At 46.5% G+C, this 17,676-nt stretch overlaps 1 protein-coding gene across 1 annotated transcript in view; it reads left to right on the top strand.

Moving 5' to 3' along the window:
* BRPF3 (bromodomain and PHD finger containing 3) overlaps positions 1–17,676 on the top strand; it is a 33,730-nt gene that overhangs the window by 2,102 nt on the left and 13,952 nt on the right. Inside the window, exons 2-8 of the mRNA XM_008062998.2 lie at positions 3,163–3,319; positions 5,720–5,851; positions 8,186–8,314; positions 8,611–8,923; positions 9,650–9,952; positions 11,534–12,040; positions 15,340–15,433. Coding sequence (XP_008061189.1) covers positions 3,163–3,319; positions 5,720–5,851; positions 8,186–8,314; positions 8,611–8,923; positions 9,650–9,952; positions 11,534–12,040; positions 15,340–15,433 — 1,635 coding nt within the window. The remainder of the gene's footprint in view (positions 1–3,162; positions 3,320–5,719; positions 5,852–8,185; positions 8,315–8,610; positions 8,924–9,649; positions 9,953–11,533; positions 12,041–15,339; positions 15,434–17,676) is intronic.

Below are 17,676 nucleotides of genomic sequence, written 5' to 3'. Positions count from 1 at the left end.
CTGTCGCCCAGACTGGAGTGCAGTGGCCACTCCTGGCCACTGCAGCCTTGACCTGCTGGTCTCCAGCGATCCTTCCGCCTCAGCCTTCCAAGTAGCTGGAACTACAGGCCCATGCTACCACGCTCTGCTAATTTTTTTGATTTATTGCAGCGATGAGGTCTCACCTGCCCAGGCGGGTCGCGAACCCACAGGCTCAGGCAATCCACTCACCTCAGCCTCCCAAAGGCACGGGATTACAGGCTGAGCCACCGAGCCTGGCGGATAATTCTTTACTGTTAGAACTGTCCCGTGTGTTTCTAGAGGTTTAGTATCCCTGGTCTTTATAAATGCCAGTTACATTCTCTTCCCCATTACCTGTTCTTTGGGACAACCTCAAACACTTCCCATGCATGTTTTCAAAATCCCTGGGGGCGGGAGGGTGGCAGGGGGAGGAGGTTGGGGGCACAACTCTTTCCAACAGAACTATTGTTTCAAGGGGTCAGTATGGATATCTGCTGTCCAGCAAGCTCTGTCTGAGTATGATGTGGACTTTGTATAAAGGGAGTGGTGGTGTATGGAGAACATGCTCCTCTTGAGAAGCTTTAGATTTAGGAGAAAGAGGATTACTCGGTTCAGCTGTGTAACTGTGTAACTGTGTCTCTGTAGAGAGACCACTGTACTTCTTTTAAACCACAGAGGTAGCTGGAGCTGTTGGAGAAATGGGAGCTTAGCAGAGAAGTGAGACAGGGAAGATTTTGCAGGCTCATCTCAAGGGTGATGTTCATTTAAAAAGTATACAGTGTTAGAGCAGGAAGAAATCTTGGAGATTATTCATCTAATGTAGTCCTTGACCTTCTCCCACACCCCCAGATGAAGAAACTGCGGCCACAGGAGGTAAAGTTGTTCACTCCTTTATTCATGCAATGATATATTTATTGAGCACTTATTACATGCCATGTTCTGTTCTAAGGGTTGGAACCAGGTGGGAAGTGACAGACCCTGGGCCACAAGGTAGAGCTCATGACGCCACTAGATTGTGTTCCTACCGTCTGTCTTGATGAAAAGGGTAGGGAAACCGGTGTGAAGGTACTAGGGAATGAGTTGTGTGAGGGCTATGGATAGGAAACCAGACTTGCCAGGCTAGGAAGAGGACACAGAGTGAGATCAGGAAGGAGAGGTTCTTGTTGCCAGCCATGGCCCAAGTTACAATTTGAGCAACTTTGAATATGATTTCTAGTCACAGAGCTGCTCTAGGAACTCTTTCCTGATGTGAATGAGTGGATACTTAGTCCCCCTCTATAGGGTGGTTATGCCTTGTTATGTATGACCTTCTAGATGTCTCTTTCTCTGGGCCCAGTGTGTTTGCTGGCTCAGAACCAGATAGACTTGCATTTGAAACCCATTTCTGTCACTTAGTACCAGTGTGACATTCGGCAAGCTGTTTAATGGCTATGAGCTTTAGTTTGTTTATTTGTAAATGAACTCACCACAGAGTTTTGAGAAATAAATGAGATCATGTAAGTAAAGCACTTAGCACAGTGTCTGGCAAATAGTAAGCGCTCAATAAATGGTGGCTGCTGCTGCTGCTATTTTATTATTGTTCTTTTCCCTACCTGCACAAATGCTGTTGGGACCCTCCATGGCCAAGAGGTTGTAGAGGGAGGGTGCTACCTACATCTGGGTAGGTGTGCTTGGCCTCGGCAATGGTGGGGATCTGTCCTTTGGGAAAAGGCCTAGTCCTTGATTTTATAAGCTTGGCTTTGGGGCAGGAATATATGACTGGAGAGGAGCAAGGCCTAGATATGCAGTCTCTTGCCCAACATGCCCATCCGTCTGAGTTTTCACCTTCTTGCCTAGCCACACTTGCCTTCATTTCAGTGGAGTGAGATAAAGAGAAAAAGCGGAGCAATTACTGCAGGAGCACTTAGGTCTTGCTTGCCCTGTGGATACCCATCTGGGACCGCACCAGGGTGTAGCAGAGAGTATATAAGATTCAGATCTCACACAGATTCACCATCTTATTATCTGTATTAGTTACTTTGACAGGTTATTTAGCTTCTGTTCCTAAGCTGCCTTTCCATCTTTTGTAATGGAATGTTACTCACCTTGAGGAACAGACATGAGGACAAAAATTGTAGGCTTGTATTAGTTCCTCTCCTACCCCTTCCCTCCCATCAGGGCCTAAACCTTGACCTCAAGATTTTTAAGTAGGCCGGGCGCTGTGGCTCAGCCTGTAATCCCAGCACTTTGGGAGGCTGAGGTGAGGATTGCCTGAGCCTAGGGGTTCGAGAACAATCTGGGCAACTTGGTGAGACCTTGTCTCTACAGCACATCAAAAACTAAGCCGGGCGTGGTGGCATGCATCTGTAGGACCAGCTACTTGGAAGGCTGAGATGGAAGAATTGCCTGAGTCCAGCAGGTCGAGACTGTGGTGGCCATGAGCGTGCCACTGCACTCCAGCCTGGGCAAACAAGAGTGAGGCGCCAATTCAAAAAACAAAACAAAAGATTTTTAAGTAGGTTAGCCAGCTAAGTTTTCAGATTTTCCATCCTCTTAAAACCTTTAGGTCCAATTTTTTTTTTTTTTTGGCTCAAAACTAGGCAACATCTTTAAGCTTCTGAAATTTTAAAATGAAAAACCAGAGGTCAGACAACTCTAAGGGGTTTGACTCATGGCTAGGTTAGAATTTGAACTAGCCTGATGCACTTCTACTGGTTTTCCTTCCAGGTTGGTTGTGGGCTACCCCCAGTTCTGGTGGGACCCTCAGCCACAGGAGGCAGGAAATAGTGGCCATATTGCCCATAGCTTACTCAAGTTCCTGTTCCCTTTTGCTGCTTTTGTAAGGAGGAGTGTGGGGTGTCGGGCACAGACTTGTTTCTTAGCCCATACATGGAAGAAAGAAGTCCAGGATCATAGGAAACAGGGTTTCTGGGAGAAGTTTCTTTTGGAGGATCAGGACCACAAGGCATGAGGTGAAAAGCAAGTGAAATACCTTGTGCTGAGTCTGAGCTGCTGAACTTTACTATCCTTTTCAAACCTTTCTTTGAGGTGAGGCATTTGGCTACTTTATTCTATCTTTCTCTACAAAGTTCAGAAATGAACCAGGGTCTGGATAGGATGCATGGGCTGTAATCTGGGCTGCCCACTGACCCTGTCTTTCACTCCCCTGTGCCTCTGCTAAAGGTTGAACAAGATCTGTAGTGGTCTCTCCTTTCAGAGGAAAAACCAGTTTATGCAGCGACTTCACAACTATTGGCTATTGAAGCGGCAGGCACGGAACGGTGTCCCCCTTATCCGGCGCCTGCACTCCCACCTGCAATCCCAAAGAAATGCTGAGCAGGTAGGTGCAATGGTGATTTCAGACTGGTGGAGGGAGGTGGAAAGTGAAGGTAAAGGAATAATAATGGTTGGGGAGGGGCTGGCACTGCTCCCTGAACCCTCTTTGGGATCTTTGCCTGCAGGGGTCACAGCTCTGGATAGTCGATAGCAGAAACAATCTCCAGCACTACAGAGATCTTCAGATCAGACAACAGCCCCTCTTGGATGGGAGAGGCTTAACTTTGTAGCAAATTCTAGGGAGAGTGGAGAACAAGCCCAACTTTCCATATATGTGGAGAAAACCCTCTAGATGTGGTAGAAAGCAAAAAGAAGTAAGCTGAATGAGAGCCAGGACAGCCACCTTGTATGAATTAGGAAAAGGCGCCCTTTCCTCGAGACACTGTACTGCCATCTGCCAAAAAAATGTTTCATAGTAAATACACAAATTTATGCTCTGAATTGTAGCACACAGCCTGTCCAATTGTGGTGGCTGTTAGCCATTAGCAACGGGAGTTGCATGTTTAATGTTTTCCGTTCCAAATTTCCCTTTCATTTTTAACATCTTTAGTTCTCTATCCCTCTTTACCCGCTCTGCCTTTATTTTTTTTTCTTAAAATTTTTTTTGTTTTATTCTTTAAAAATTTTTTCTGCCTATTTCCTTCTCCCTATCAATAGCTTGATTTTAACTTCTGCTTTTAATTATTCCCACACTGCAGCTCCAGAGATGAAGCAAGGCTTTTATGACTCTGATGCCTTCTGCATTCTGTCTGATCTCACTTTTGCCTTTTTTTTCTTTTTGAGGTGGGGTCTCACTGTCACCTAGACTGGAGTACAATGGCAAAATTGTGGCTCACTGCAGCCTTGACCTACTAGGCTCAGGCAATCCTTCCACCTCAGTTTCTCAAGTAGCTGGGGACTACAGATGTGCATACCACCATGCCCAGCTAATTTTTTTATTTTTTGTAGCGAGAGGTCTTGCTGTGTTGCCCAGGCTGCTCTTGAACTCCTCAAGCAATCCTCTCACCTCAGCCTCCCAAAGTGTTGGGATTACAGGCATGAGCTAGCCTTCACTTTTGCCTTTTGTAACTGAACTCCTGATGTACAAGCCTATATCTGGCTCCCCTTGAACTTGTGGATCACTTGCTCCCCTGAAGCCTCTAAAACATCAGCGACCTCCTCCCAGCAAGTCTTTGCTCATATTCTCACCTGATTGACCATTGGGCTGTCTAAGAGCTTCTCTTAGACATTGGAAATTAAATTATCTTCCTCTGAGTAAAGTTATTTTTCCATTATTATGGAACCTTTTTCCCTCCTGACCTCATATCAAGAGTTCCCTAACTTGGAGTTACTTTTGACGCTCTATAACGGGCCAGTTAATCATCTCCTGAGCTGTTGTGGGAGGTTTATCAATTTGTGACCCTTTGTCTCCATTCTGCAGCTCCTCTGCTTAACTGTGCTCCCTTACTCTTAGCAGTAGCTTTCTAGGTGATCTCTAGCCTCTAATTCTTTTCTTTGCTCTTCAACTGGTAGTGTCTTACTTACATAGCATTTTCTATTCTGCCACTTCCTTTTCCAGAATATACTCCCCTCTCCAGGCAGGCCAAGTCTAGCTCTTTTGCCTAGCATTTGAAGCATTTTATTAGCTGGATCCTGAATCTTCCTTGGCTTTTGTGGTTCTCCAGTTTCTCTGCTTTGGCTAGCTTATTTTGCTCACCAAGCAAAGAATCACTAATTCTTCCTCCACATTTCTGCCCCTCTGGTCCCTTTGATTCCAGAAGAGGCCTTCCTTACTGCTTGACTTATCCGTGTCCATCACTGTATGTGAAACTCCATTGAGATTGCTTCCCTAGGAAGCCTTCTACTCACCTACTCAGATCTTCTCTCTATTTTGTATCCTCTCAGCATTTTATGTTCAGTTTATATTGTCTTTATGCTAATATGCCCTTGTGCTTCAAACCCTGATTTCTCCCTTTCACCAGCTACAACTGTAAGCTCTTTTAGAGCAGGAATCATGATTTTTTATTGTTCTATCAAAGTATGTTCAAGCTTATAGTAAGAACTTCACATTGTTTTCTAGCCCAGTCAAAGCTCTAGGGTAAAATTATTTCTATCCCTGAGGTATCCATTAATTTCCTTGTGTTGTTTTTTTTCCAGCCTGAGAGCCATAGTTGCTCTCTGGGAGTAGGGGATAGCAGATCTCACTCCAGGAATGGTTATTGTGCTGCAATGAACAGACATTGTTATAAGACCAGGGAAGCCCAGGAGGAAGGCATGGGGTGGAGAGGAGTGGAAGGGTCCTTGGGATTGTGGATCAAGGAAGCAGACAGGACTTTTACCTGTCGAAGTTGTATGAAGCTTGGATATGGAGAGGACTTTGGGCAGGAAGGAGGTTCCTAGCCTGTCCTTCTCTTCCCTCTCGTAGCGAGAGCAGGACGAGAAGACAAGTGCAGTGAAGGAAGAGCTGAAATATTGGCAGAAGCTGCGGCATGATTTGGAGCGGGCGCGGCTGCTGATTGAGCTAATTCGGAAGAGAGAGAAGCTCAAGCGGGAGCAGGTAAGGAGAAACCCCTAGCCATACGGCCCTAATTTGAGATCTCTTTCTCCCATTGTTTGCTGGCATTAGGAAACCCAGAAGACCCTGCTTAATGCCAGCTTTCTTTCTCCCCTTCCTACCCAGCACTGGGGGCTCTAAGGTCTGCCTACTCTGTTACGTATGATGCTACTGATGATTTCTACATTTTGGGTTTCAGCTCCTGAGGTCTTCAAACATAAGTTTAATATCATATGCCTGAGCCCAAAACTGGAGCTTGATTCAGGGTCTCAGGGGGAGCCTATTCTTGAAGATTTTGAAAATCTTCTCAGGCCATTCTAATAGACATCACCAGTTAGGAGCCTCTGGCCTGGGAGCCTCTGTCTGAGGGTAGTATTTACCTGTGGTCTTGAATCATATGAATTTTTCAGTTATTTGTTTAAGGAGATTCTAAGCCTCTGAGCATGGAAAATGTTAAGATAGGTAGCGTAGTGGTTTAGGAACATGAGGCACCAGACTGCCTGGCTCTGCTACTCACCACCTGTGTGACATTAAGCAACTTGCTTAATTTCTTAATACCTCAGCTTTCTCACCTGTAATAATGGGGGTAATAATAAAGCCTGCATCGTGAGGCTGTTGTGAGAATTAGATGACTTAGTATAGTTATAAAGCTCAGAACACACACAGTAAGAGATATAGAAGTATCAACTGCTATCATTATTATCATTATTGGTATTCTTTGCTTCCCTGAAGTGTCTACTGCATGTGACAGAGAGCAAATACTATTAATTGAATGGATGACAAGCCAAAGCTATTCTCTGGTTTAGGAATAGCAGCTATTACATGCTTCAGAGGCCTGCATTAAAGATGTTCCTAACTGGGTGCAGTGGCTAACACCTGTAATCCCAGCACTTTAGAAGGCCAAGGCGGGAGGATTGCTTGAGCCAGGAGTTTGAAACCAGCCTGGGCAACATAGCAAGACCTTATCGCTACAGAAAATTTAAAAATTGTGCTGGTGTGTGCCTGTAGTCCCAGATGCTCAGGGGTCTAAGGAGGGCCTATTGCTTGAACCCAGGAACTTGAGGCTGCAGTGAGCCTTGATCATGCCACTGTACTTCAGCCTGGATGATAGAGTGAGACTCTATCAAAAAAAAAGATACTCCATTCTTTCTTTCTCCAAACCCTACTTCACTGCTCAGCCCTAGCACAAACTCTGCTCTAGCAGGTCATTAGTCTGAGTTTCCACCTTGAAGCCTGGGCAACTCATGCCATACTTGCCATGGTTGGCCATGGAGGACATCTCGGGACCTTCATGGATTCAAACTATGTGTGATCCCAGGCTTGGTCTCATAGCTGAACTTTTCTTTCCACCTCTGGTTTAGAGAAATAAGAGAGAGGAGGAGGCTCTGGTCCTGGGGAAGCAGGCAGGCCTATTTTAATATAGCCAAGAGACAGGAACTTTTCATAGTCTAATTTGTGGCTTCCCAACCTCTTCATATTAGGGCACATATAGAAAATAACATTTCTACAGCATACAAAAAATATACAAATGTATATGAGGCTGCTTGCCATTTGAGGAATAAGCCTGGAGGCCTTGGTCAACCCAGGCTGATCCAGATGCTCTAAGGGCTAATGAGATCACTATCTCAGCACACTGCATGGGAAATTCTGATTCAAGGCACATTTTACATCATCAAGGCACATCTGGACTAAGTCAGACCTGGGTTTACATCCTGTTCTTTTCTAGCCAGATGACCTTAGGTTAATGACTTTCATCATACTCTCTAAACCTCAGACTCCATGTTTGTAAAATTGTGATAATTTCTCCTTCAGGATTATTGTAATGATTAATTGAGGTAATACAAGTAGAGAGGCAGTGTTGCATAATAATCAGGAGCACTCCTCTAGAGCCAGACTGCAAGGGACTGAATCCCAACTCTACCCCTTATAAGCTATGTGACTAGGCCAGTTGCTTAGTCTTTCTGTGCCTTGGTTTTCTCTTTGTAAAATACCTCGTCTGTTCCTGCCCCATATACTTATTTATATGACATAAAATGCTTAGAACGTTACCTGGCACTTAGTGAGGTCTATAAAAGTGTTAATTATTATAATTGTATAATAATTATTGTTATTTCTATAAGTTTTCATATGGTCCTTGATACATAGGAAACATTCATAAAATGGTAGGTGTTGATATCATTATTCCTGGACTGAGGCTTGGGTGGTAATTTCCCATATGATGGTCAGCTTAATATCCTGTGAAAATTTGTTTTACATGATCAATAGAAGTCAAGTTATCAGAAAATTTGAGTGCCTTTTTGCAGGGGATATTATGATCTCTCTCCACCTTCCCTTCAGGTCAAGGTCCAGCAGGCAGCCATGGAGCTGGAGCTGATGCCATTCAATGTTCTACTGAGGACTACACTAGACCTGCTCCAGGAGAAGGATCCTGCGCACATCTTTGCTGAACCAGTCAACTTGAGTGAGGCAAGTTCCCCCCACTTCCCAAGCAGTAAACCCTTTCTGAACTGGAACAGGGTCTGAGTAGGCCAGGAGGGGCTTGGCATACAAAATCAGGGCTTGTGGAGTGGATCTGGCAAGGGGTCTTGCCCAGAGTTGCCTATGACAAGGGGTCAGCAGACCAGGGTGGACCAGGCCCCTGGTGCTCAAAGTGAACCTGATGTGGCCAAATCTGAAAACGGGGAGACCAAGAGTACTGGTGAAGGGTGTGCCTGTTTGGCTAGTAAATGGTTGTTGTAATTGTACAGGTTTTATATGTTTAGGTTCCAGATTACCTGGAATTCATATCCAAGCCAATGGATTTTTCTACTATGAGGCGGAAGCTGGAGTCCCACCTGTACCACACCTTGGAGGAGTTTGAGGAGGACTTTAACCTTATAGTTACCAACTGCATGAAGTATAATGCTAAAGACACAATTTTCCACCGAGCAGCTGTCCGCCTGCGAGACCTGGGAGGGGCCATTCTACGGCATGCCCGGCGGCAGGCAGAGAACATCGGCTATGACCCCGAGAGGGGCACCCACCTTCCCGAGTCACCCAAATTGGAAGACTTTTACCGCTTCTCCTGGGAAGACGGTGAGAAGCCTGGATGGGGAGGGAAGAGAGGGGCCAGGAGGAGGCTCAGGAACAGAGTCAAGAATCAGGGGGGGCCTCTGGTCTATAGGATAGACTCCAGGAGCAAAGCTGGGGGTAGGCATAGACTGAGGTGTATCTGCTTGTCGTTGGAATAGTTTCAAGGGTTAAAGATTAACTAATGCACTGAACACTTCTTGTTCGTAGAAAAGAGGAATCAGGTACTAGCTATCTGTTTGAAAAGCTGAAGTCTCACAGGAGTCTTCTTCTCCTGAATCCCCTCTGTTTGGCATTGGAGCTTGGGGCATGGAGAGTGCAGTGCTGGTGTGGGTCTGGCTCATTCAGAAGAGTGCAGGTGAAGAACCAGAAAAACAGAATTTCCACTGAGCCCCACACTCTTGCGTGCCCCTGCTCTCTGCTTCTCAATGGCAGCAGCCAAACAGTCACTCAGGCTGGGGGGATTGTCAAGCTGCCTCATACCTGCTCCACAGAGCCCATAATCGTGACTGTGAACTGCTTCTTGCAGATGTTTCCCAGATTCTGACCTTGTCCTCATGACTGCCTTCCGGGTAGTGGTATTGCAGGGCCAAGGCCCACACTGATACTACTGGAAGCTGCTGGCCCAGGCATTCTAGGAGAGTATTTTGCATCCAAAGGATTCGGCCCTTTCCCCTTGCCCTACGCTGGGCAGGTCCTTCAGCCCCTTCTGTCCTCCCTTCTCCCTGGCAGTGGACAACATCCTCATCCCAGAGAACCGGGCCCATTTGTCCCCAGAGGTGCAGCTGAAGGAGCTGCTGGAGAAACTGGACCTGGTGAGTGCCATGCGGTCCAGCGGGGCCCGTACCCGCCGTGTCCGCCTGCTACGCCGGGAAATCAACGCCCTTCGGCAGAAGCTGGCACAGCCGCCACCACCACAGTCACCATCACTGAATAAGACAGTGTCCAATGGGGAGCTACCAACAGGGCCCCGGGGGGATGCAGCTGTGCTGGAGCAGGCCCTGCAGGAGGAGCCAGAAGACGATGGGGACAGAGGTGAGAGATAGTCACAGATAGGCAGGGGGCTGGGGCAGTGGGGGAGGACAAAGGTTGAGCTGAAATCTCATGGTGGAAGTATCCTTCCCTGAGTTTAGATCTGACCCTCTGGGCAAGCAGAAGGTTGTGGAAGGTTCACACTTCCATGTATACGCAGGGATGGTAGTCAAAATATTTAACGATCAGTAGAGACCAAAATTTATCCATCAGAGTAGATGTTGGCAGTTGTATTGGAGCAGACTCCTAGGGACCGGGCCTCTGATGTGGATATTTAGTTGCTGGATTTTCGGGAGGTTCAGGGACTTTTCAGGTGTTGGAGCCCAGCAGCTGTTTACTAGCCAATTAAGAAGTATGTCAGTGTTTTGCAACTGATGTAGCTGTGTTATATGTACCAGTTAAATATCAGCCTACCTTATATCATGTAGAGAGGCTCTTAGAGCAGGTTAAGTTGGGGTGTGGAAAGATAGCAGAAAAGGAAGGATCCTGGGCTCTTGAGCTACCTCATGATTTTGACCCAGCTGGCTGAGTCTCCAGATCCAACCCAAGCAGAGAGGCTCGACTATAAAAGACAGCTGGAGAAGCAGTTCTCACAGCCCAGGAGCCTTATAAGCTGAGCTACTTCCTGTTCTTTCCCTTCACTGGGGACAGAAATATATCCCTCATACCTGCCCTTGGATCCGAGTCTACAGCTTGGGGAGGGCTTATCACCAATACAGTCCAAAATGTTGGGATTTATCTTTGGTGGGTAGAGACCCAAACTGCAGGTAATAGCCCATTTTATTTAGGTTGGTGGAGAATGAGGACATGACTGAGAGGTCACATTTGGCATCAGAGGGCTTTGGTCTTTTGTGACTTCTCGAGTCCCCATGTGGCAGTCTGCATGCCACTTGTATCCCTACTCTTGGGCTCTAGCAATGCAGAGTCATGCCCAGTGGACCAGCTACAATAGCATCACTCAGAGGATTGAAAAAAACAACCCTCAGCCTTACATCCCAGAAATTCAGTTAGGGAAGTCTGGGCTTTGTCTTAGAAGTATCAATTTTTAAAAATTTCAAGGTGGTTGGTAGGTAAGCAGACATGTTTGGGAACCCCTGATGTAACTTACTTGGTCTCAGTTTTTCACATCTGTAAATGTATTCTTTCTGCTTGCTGTACTTGTTCTCACTTGGGTGATGTGAAACAAAATTGATGGATAGATGAGAAAACACTGAGTCCAATGAGAATTGTAAAGCAAGTGGCTTTCTCAGGTATAGAACAATGGTTTGTGGCCCTCACTTCATTAGACTCACTTAGTTAGCATTTTTAAGCAAATAATTCTCCATCTTTAGAGACTTGGTTTCAGTTGGTCTGGAATGGTTAAGAAACTTCCTAGGTGATTCTCATACGTAACCAGGGTTGAGAACTACTAGTGTAGGTAAAACTTAGTCTTCCTTTCTCTTTGCCTCAGATCTAAGACCTGGGATGTGTCTCAAGTCTTATAATAGTCCATACTTTTGGTCCTTGGTTATCAGTGTCAGTATCTGGCTTATAGGGGTAGACTCTTTCTAAAATGTTCAAGCAGGTTCTCTTTTTTTCTAACAGATGATTCCAAACTGCCTCCCCCGCCAACCCTGGAGCCCACTGGACCTGCACCTTCCTTGTCTGAGCAAGAATCCTCCCCGGATCCCCCCACTCTGAAACCCATTAATGATAGCAAACCTCCAAGCCGGTTCCTAAAGCCCAGAAAGGTGGAAGAAGATGAGTTCTTGGAAAAATCACCTCTGCAACTAGGGACTGAGCCCTTGCAACGCCTGCTCAGTGACAATGGCATCAACAGACTGTCCCTCATGGCCCCTGACACCCCTGCTGGTGCCCCAGTTAGTGGTGTGGGCCGCCGCACGTCAGTCCTCTTCAAGAAGGCCAAGAATGGGGTTAAGCTGCAGAGGAGCCCAGACAGGGCTCTGGAAAATGGCGAGGACCATGGTGTGGCAGGCTCCCCTTCCTCTCCAGCCAGCATCGAGGATGAGTGCCACTCCCGGAAGCGGCCAAGGAGCAGAAGCGGTAGTGAGAGCGAAGGGGAGAGGTCCCCCCAGCAGGAGGAAGAGACAGGTGACCCTGCCTGTGACTTCTCTCGCTACTTCTCATCTGCTTTTCTGCTTTGCCTTGCCAGCCAGCACCTACCCCAATTGGCCATCTCCCTGATGGCCCCTGTGGACACCACTAGTAGCATTGAGGGCTCCATAGCTGACAGTTAGGGCTGGCAAATGAGGAGTGGCCTGGGGAAACAGGCTTTGAGCAAGTATTTCCAGAGGTCCAGATTGTGTCTGGGGCTCTCTTTGGCCCTTAGGGCGATGCAGTGTTGTGTAAGGTAAAATGATTCCCGCCTTCCTTTCAGTTCATTCATCACATATTTATATCAGGCACTATTCTTGGCACTGGGAGAAAAAACAATGAATAAAACAGACAAAAAAAAAATCCTCTTTTGTGGGGAAATGCATTTAAAGCAAATGAATAAATTGTATCTTGGCTAGGCATGGTGGCTCATGACTGTTATCCAAGTACTTTGGGAGGCCAAAGAGGGAGGATCGCTTAAGCTCAGGAGTTCAAGACCAACCTGGGCAACATAGTGAGACCTTGTCTGTACAAGAAATTAAAAAATTAGCCTGGCTTGGTGGTACATGCCTATAGTTCCAGCTGTCCAGGAGGCTGAGGCAGGAGAATTGCTTGAGTCCAGGAGTTCAAGGCTGCGGTGAGCTGTGATTGATGGTGCCACTACTCCAGCCTGGGTGACAGAGTGAGACCCCCGACTCAAAATAAATAAATAGTATCTTGTATTAGATATTTTGGAGAAAAGCCAAGCAGAGAAGGGAGGTAGGGAATACTAGCATGGTATTAGAGAGGGTGGCCAGGGTGGTCTGCTGACGAGATATTTGAATAAAAGTCTGAAAGAGAAGACTGAGGTGGCAGGATAACCAGAGCCCAGCAGGTCGACACTGGGGTGACCATGAGAGTGCCAGTACACTCCAGCCTGGGCGATGGTGAGACTCCAACTCAAAAAAAAAAAAAGTTTGAAAGAATTGAAGGTATGAGCTATTTATGTAGAGGAAGAACATTCCAAAAAGATAGACTAGTAAATGCATAGGCCCTGGAGGTAGGAACATGCCTGCATGTCTGAGGAATAGCAAGGGACCAGTGTGGCTGCAGCAGAGGGGGCTGGGGATGGAGTGGGGTAGTGGTAGGAGATGAGGTCCCAGAGGCAGGTAATGGGGCTCAATCACTCAAGAATTCTTTATGCACATCCAGCATGAGGTCACTGGGTGGGGGCTATAATAGGTCAGCCTCAGTTCCAGCTCTTGAAGAGTTCACAATCCAGTGGGGAAGTCAGGTCTCCCAGAGTGCAGGGAAATCACAGTGCTGAGCAGTGTGTGGTTATGTGTCAGGTAAGGTGGCACTGCCAGGGATGTTCCAGGAATTTGAGCTGAAGGAGCTGGGCTGAGCAGGCCCTGAGAGATGAGGACAGGAAGGAAAGGAGTAGATAGGGCTCAGGCTCAGGCCCAGGTGTGTGGGAACATAGAGCAGGACAGTCTCTATTAGGGGCAAATTGGAGAGGGGCTTCCTGAGACTAAATGGGTGAGATGAACGTCAGAGTGTTAAGTCCTGGTGGGGTAGTAAAGGCTGGCTTGCTTGGCAGGGAGGTGCTGCTATTGGCTTTTGCTGTTTTTGTCCCTTGTGTCCTTTTATGTGGTGGCTTTGGACTGTGTGGCCAGCAATTGTTTTTCTTTCTTCCTGCCTGACATTTTGTTTTCACCAGTACCTTTCCATCCAACCCAAGCTTTCCTATGTTAGGGTAGCAGGTTGGTATAGAGACAAGAGCTTGAGACCTAGAGTCAGGCATACCTGAGTTCAAGTCCCCATGCTTTTTACCAGCTGTGTAGCCTGGAGGAAATTATTTAACCTCTCTGAGCCTGTTTCCTTATTTCTAGTATGTGGCTTCTGATACCTACCTTGCAGGCCTCTTAAGAATTGGAAATAACCTATATAAAGCACTTGATACATAGCAGTAGATGGTGGCAGTTATTATTGTCATCCTCTCAGCTGTATTTGGTTTAGCTGTACAGCACTGAGAACACTACACTAAAAATAAAAGCTCCCGCTACTGGGAGTTTTGTACATCAGGCCCATCCAGCCTGAAAGGGCCCATTGCTTGGGGATACTGCTAGAATCTGGTCCTCTCACACCATTCCAGCTGCCTGGCACCCAGGAATAGCTCTACACAACCTTAGTCGAATCTCACAAAAACAGGTGTTGATCCTTTAGAGGTGAGACACTTAAGACACAGCTGGTTTCAGTGATTTCAATTGAGATTACAATGTTAGAGGCAGAGCTGTGTCAGTATAGACAACTTGGCTCAGATACCTGCTCTTACAGGTGTGACTTGCCTCACAGTTTTCTGGCTAAGGTGTTTATAACTTACAGCTCTCAAATCAGGTGCCTAGTCCATCTCCACACCCCTCTTGGCTTAGCTGCCAAAGTGCTAGGTCTCTGGAGTGTGGTTAGAAATTGGATAGAGCGGAGAATGGAAGCCTTCACGGCAAGATCATATCCCTGAGATAACCAGTCTTCATTTCTCTCTGAAGGGCTCCCTGCTGTAAATAGACCTCTCATTCATACTGAATAGCATCCTCGACAAGTAAGAAGGTATTATTTTCAAAAAAGGTGAGGCCAAGAGAGCTCAAAGAAAAGGCAAAGGGACCTGTGTTTCAGAGCCCAGGCTAGAACCTGGAGTTCTGACTCCCCATCCCAGGAAGTTCTGGGCTACTTTATTTAATTCTGCTAAAAAGTTCCCCTATCCTGAACTCTGACTAGTCCTGCTAGATATCTCAGGGTGTGGTTGACATAGAACCCTTATCCTTCCCCAGCTTCTCTTAACACCATCCCTGAAGAATGAAACTAGTCGTTGCCAGCTGTTTGATGGATAGGTTGTGTGTTTATCTGAAGAGGCCAGACAGGTGGGCTCCTTGAGAAGCAGAAAAGACTCCCTGATAATTGGAGTTTGAAATTAGAAGCAGATCCAGGGACTGTGAGCTAGCCAGAGTGGGAATGTCTTAGTATTCCCCCTTGTAGCCAAATGACGGTAGCTGAGTAAGCTGTGTGCTGTTTTCCTTAAAGTAAAAACAGAATGGGAAGGAAATGTAGTGTCTGCTTCTTGCCCCAGCCAAAAATATATCTCCCCAAACCTTTGTCTTTGTCAGGTTCTCTCTACCACTCTAGACCCATTTCTCACAGGGGAAGAACAGCCATCCTCTTCACTTCCCACTGAGCCCTCCCAAGGCAGCTGCCTCACACTGCAGCATGTGTCAGGGGAAGGGGGTCTCTGCACTCAGGCTTACTCTTTGTGTCCTTGGCAGGCATGACCAACGGCTTTGGAAAACACACCGAAAGCGGGTCTGACTCGGAATGTAGCTTGGGTCTCAGTGGTGGCCTGGCATTTGAAGCTTGCAGGTAAGAGCACTTGTCCCCGAAGTTTTGTCAGCAGCTTTGCTACCTGTTTTTCTTTGTTCTGTCTTCAGTGGCATATTGAACTTCTTCCTGCTTATCTGTTTCTTCTCCACCCCAATTTCCTGAGGCCTCTGGTCTGTAATTCTGGGAACGCCTAGGAGACAGGGTGACCCTTGACTCTCAGGTTTAAGAGGGGACTAGAAGGGGTGGAGTGGTACTGATGCTTTATAAGGTTTGTGGGGCTGGATTTGGGCTCCTGAGTGGGGAGAGCTGAATATCCTGTTGGCCCAGTGAAATTAACATTTAAACCAATATCCCCTGCAGCTCCCACACACATGCTTAGATAATCAGCTTGTGACAGACATGATTTTGCCCTTTGCTTTTTGAGGCATCATAGCGGTGGCCTCTTTGTAGACATGTAGTGTGAGAATAAGAAATGAACCAGTAGGCTAGCTGGGCATGGTGACTCATGCCTGTAATCCCAGCACTTTGGGAGGCTGAGGCAGGAGGATTGCTTGAGGCCAGAAGTTTAAGACCAACCTGGACAACATAGTGAGACCCTGTCTCTACAAAAAAAGAGAAAGAGATGAGCAGGTAGGAAGTGTGAAATTGTCTTTTATTCAACCAAAGACCTCAGTTCTTCTACCATCCTTGAGCTGAAAAGGGATGGGTTTCTTTTTCCGTTCTTTTACCTGAAGAGAGAATTTCTGAGACCAGGACAGAACCTTAAAGTTTCTTCCAAGTCCAAGAGTGCATGTGCCCCTGCTCTGTGTTCTGTGTTCTGCAAGACACCAGAGAGAGTGAGACTTGGAAGTGAGAAACCCTCAATGCCACAAAGGAAAAGTGACTTGTCCTGAAGGCTGACATCGTGGCCCCACTACAAGGCTGCTGAATGGATTCTAGGTTTAGAGTAGTGAAGAAAAGTTCCCAGCATAACACCAAAAGACTCTGTGTTTGAAACACTTCCAAGGCAGGTTGGGTGGGTGTTCTCTCACACTTTCTTTCCCCAGGCTGTGAGCCTCCTGGTGGGGTTAGGGGGGGGGGGGGGGGGGGTTTCTCAGCCACCCCTTGGCCCTGGACTGATTCCCTGCTGTGGTGTTATTTTTTAAGCTTTTCCTCCCTAGCAAACCTCAAAGTTGTCCTAGCTTTCTCCCTCCCTGCTGCAGTATCCAGAGACACAGGGAGAATAGATGGGAAAAACAGTTACCAGGCACAAGGAAGAGAGAGCAAGAGAGTTTTCAGAATCTTACAAAATACTTCTAGCCTGATCCCAGGTTGAAAAAGATGAGGTGTCTGGAAGCCCAATACATTAAGGTTAGGGTGGGAGTGGGGTCATCAAACTATCTCCTTCTAGCCCTTGACTAAAGGTGGAAGGTGTGTTGGTCTCTTCTGCTGTGAAGGGCACTTTTCCCAGCTGTGAGCCATAAGAAGCAAGTGTGGTTGGTTAACTTACTGACTCAGGTGGTGTGTTTGCCTTTTGCAGAACTCCAGTCCAAGGCCATTGATTTCTCTGGGGCCCCTCTTGATGTAGGAACAATGCCCTTGGAAGGCATTTCCTCTTCAATTTAGTGGTTCTCAGTGGAATTTCAGGGTTTAAAATAGGAAATTCAAGGGCTGCAACTGCAGGATTTTTTCTTTTTCTGTCTTTTCTTCCCCTTCACTGTAGTAGTAAGTACCTAAAGGAAGATCTTATTTATTAAACTGGAATTATATAATCCCAGAAATAGAAAGAACTGATCCCTAACCCATCCCCTAACCCCCCTTCCTCACCTGCCCCTTGGTTTATCTTTTCTGATGATTTTCTGAACAGGTTGGGGCCATACCCGCTTTCCATAGATCACTCATTCAGCTATTGATCATTTACCACCTACTGCATGCCAGACACTGTTCTGAGCACTAAGGTGTCCGTTCTCATGGCGCTCATCTTCTAGAAGGGGAGATGAATGTTAAAACCAGTAAACAAGATACTTATAGCTTGGGTTGTCTGCTTTAGGCCTGGGTAACTTGGAGAGCGAGCTGCAATGTAGACAATGGTTGAGTTAGTTGTGCTTTTTTGTGCAAATCAGGAATACACAGACCTAGTTTTGATATTTCTTTTTATTTTTTATTGTTTTATCTTCAGTGGTCATTTACTAGATAGTTTTGGTATTTCATCCTACTTTATTGAGCTCATTCTCAGAACTCATATTCTGCAAATCAGGAATACACAGATGTAGTTTTGGTATTTCTTTTTTTTTTTTTATTGT

The sequence above is a fragment of the Carlito syrichta genome, unplaced genomic scaffold (genome assembly GCF_000164805.1).
Source record: "Carlito syrichta isolate Samal-C Ts95f unplaced genomic scaffold, Tarsius_syrichta-2.0.1 Scaffold306319, whole genome shotgun sequence".
Taxonomy (NCBI): Eukaryota; Metazoa; Chordata; class Mammalia; order Primates; family Tarsiidae; genus Carlito; species Carlito syrichta.
This window is presented reverse-complemented; position numbering and strand designations above follow the sequence as displayed.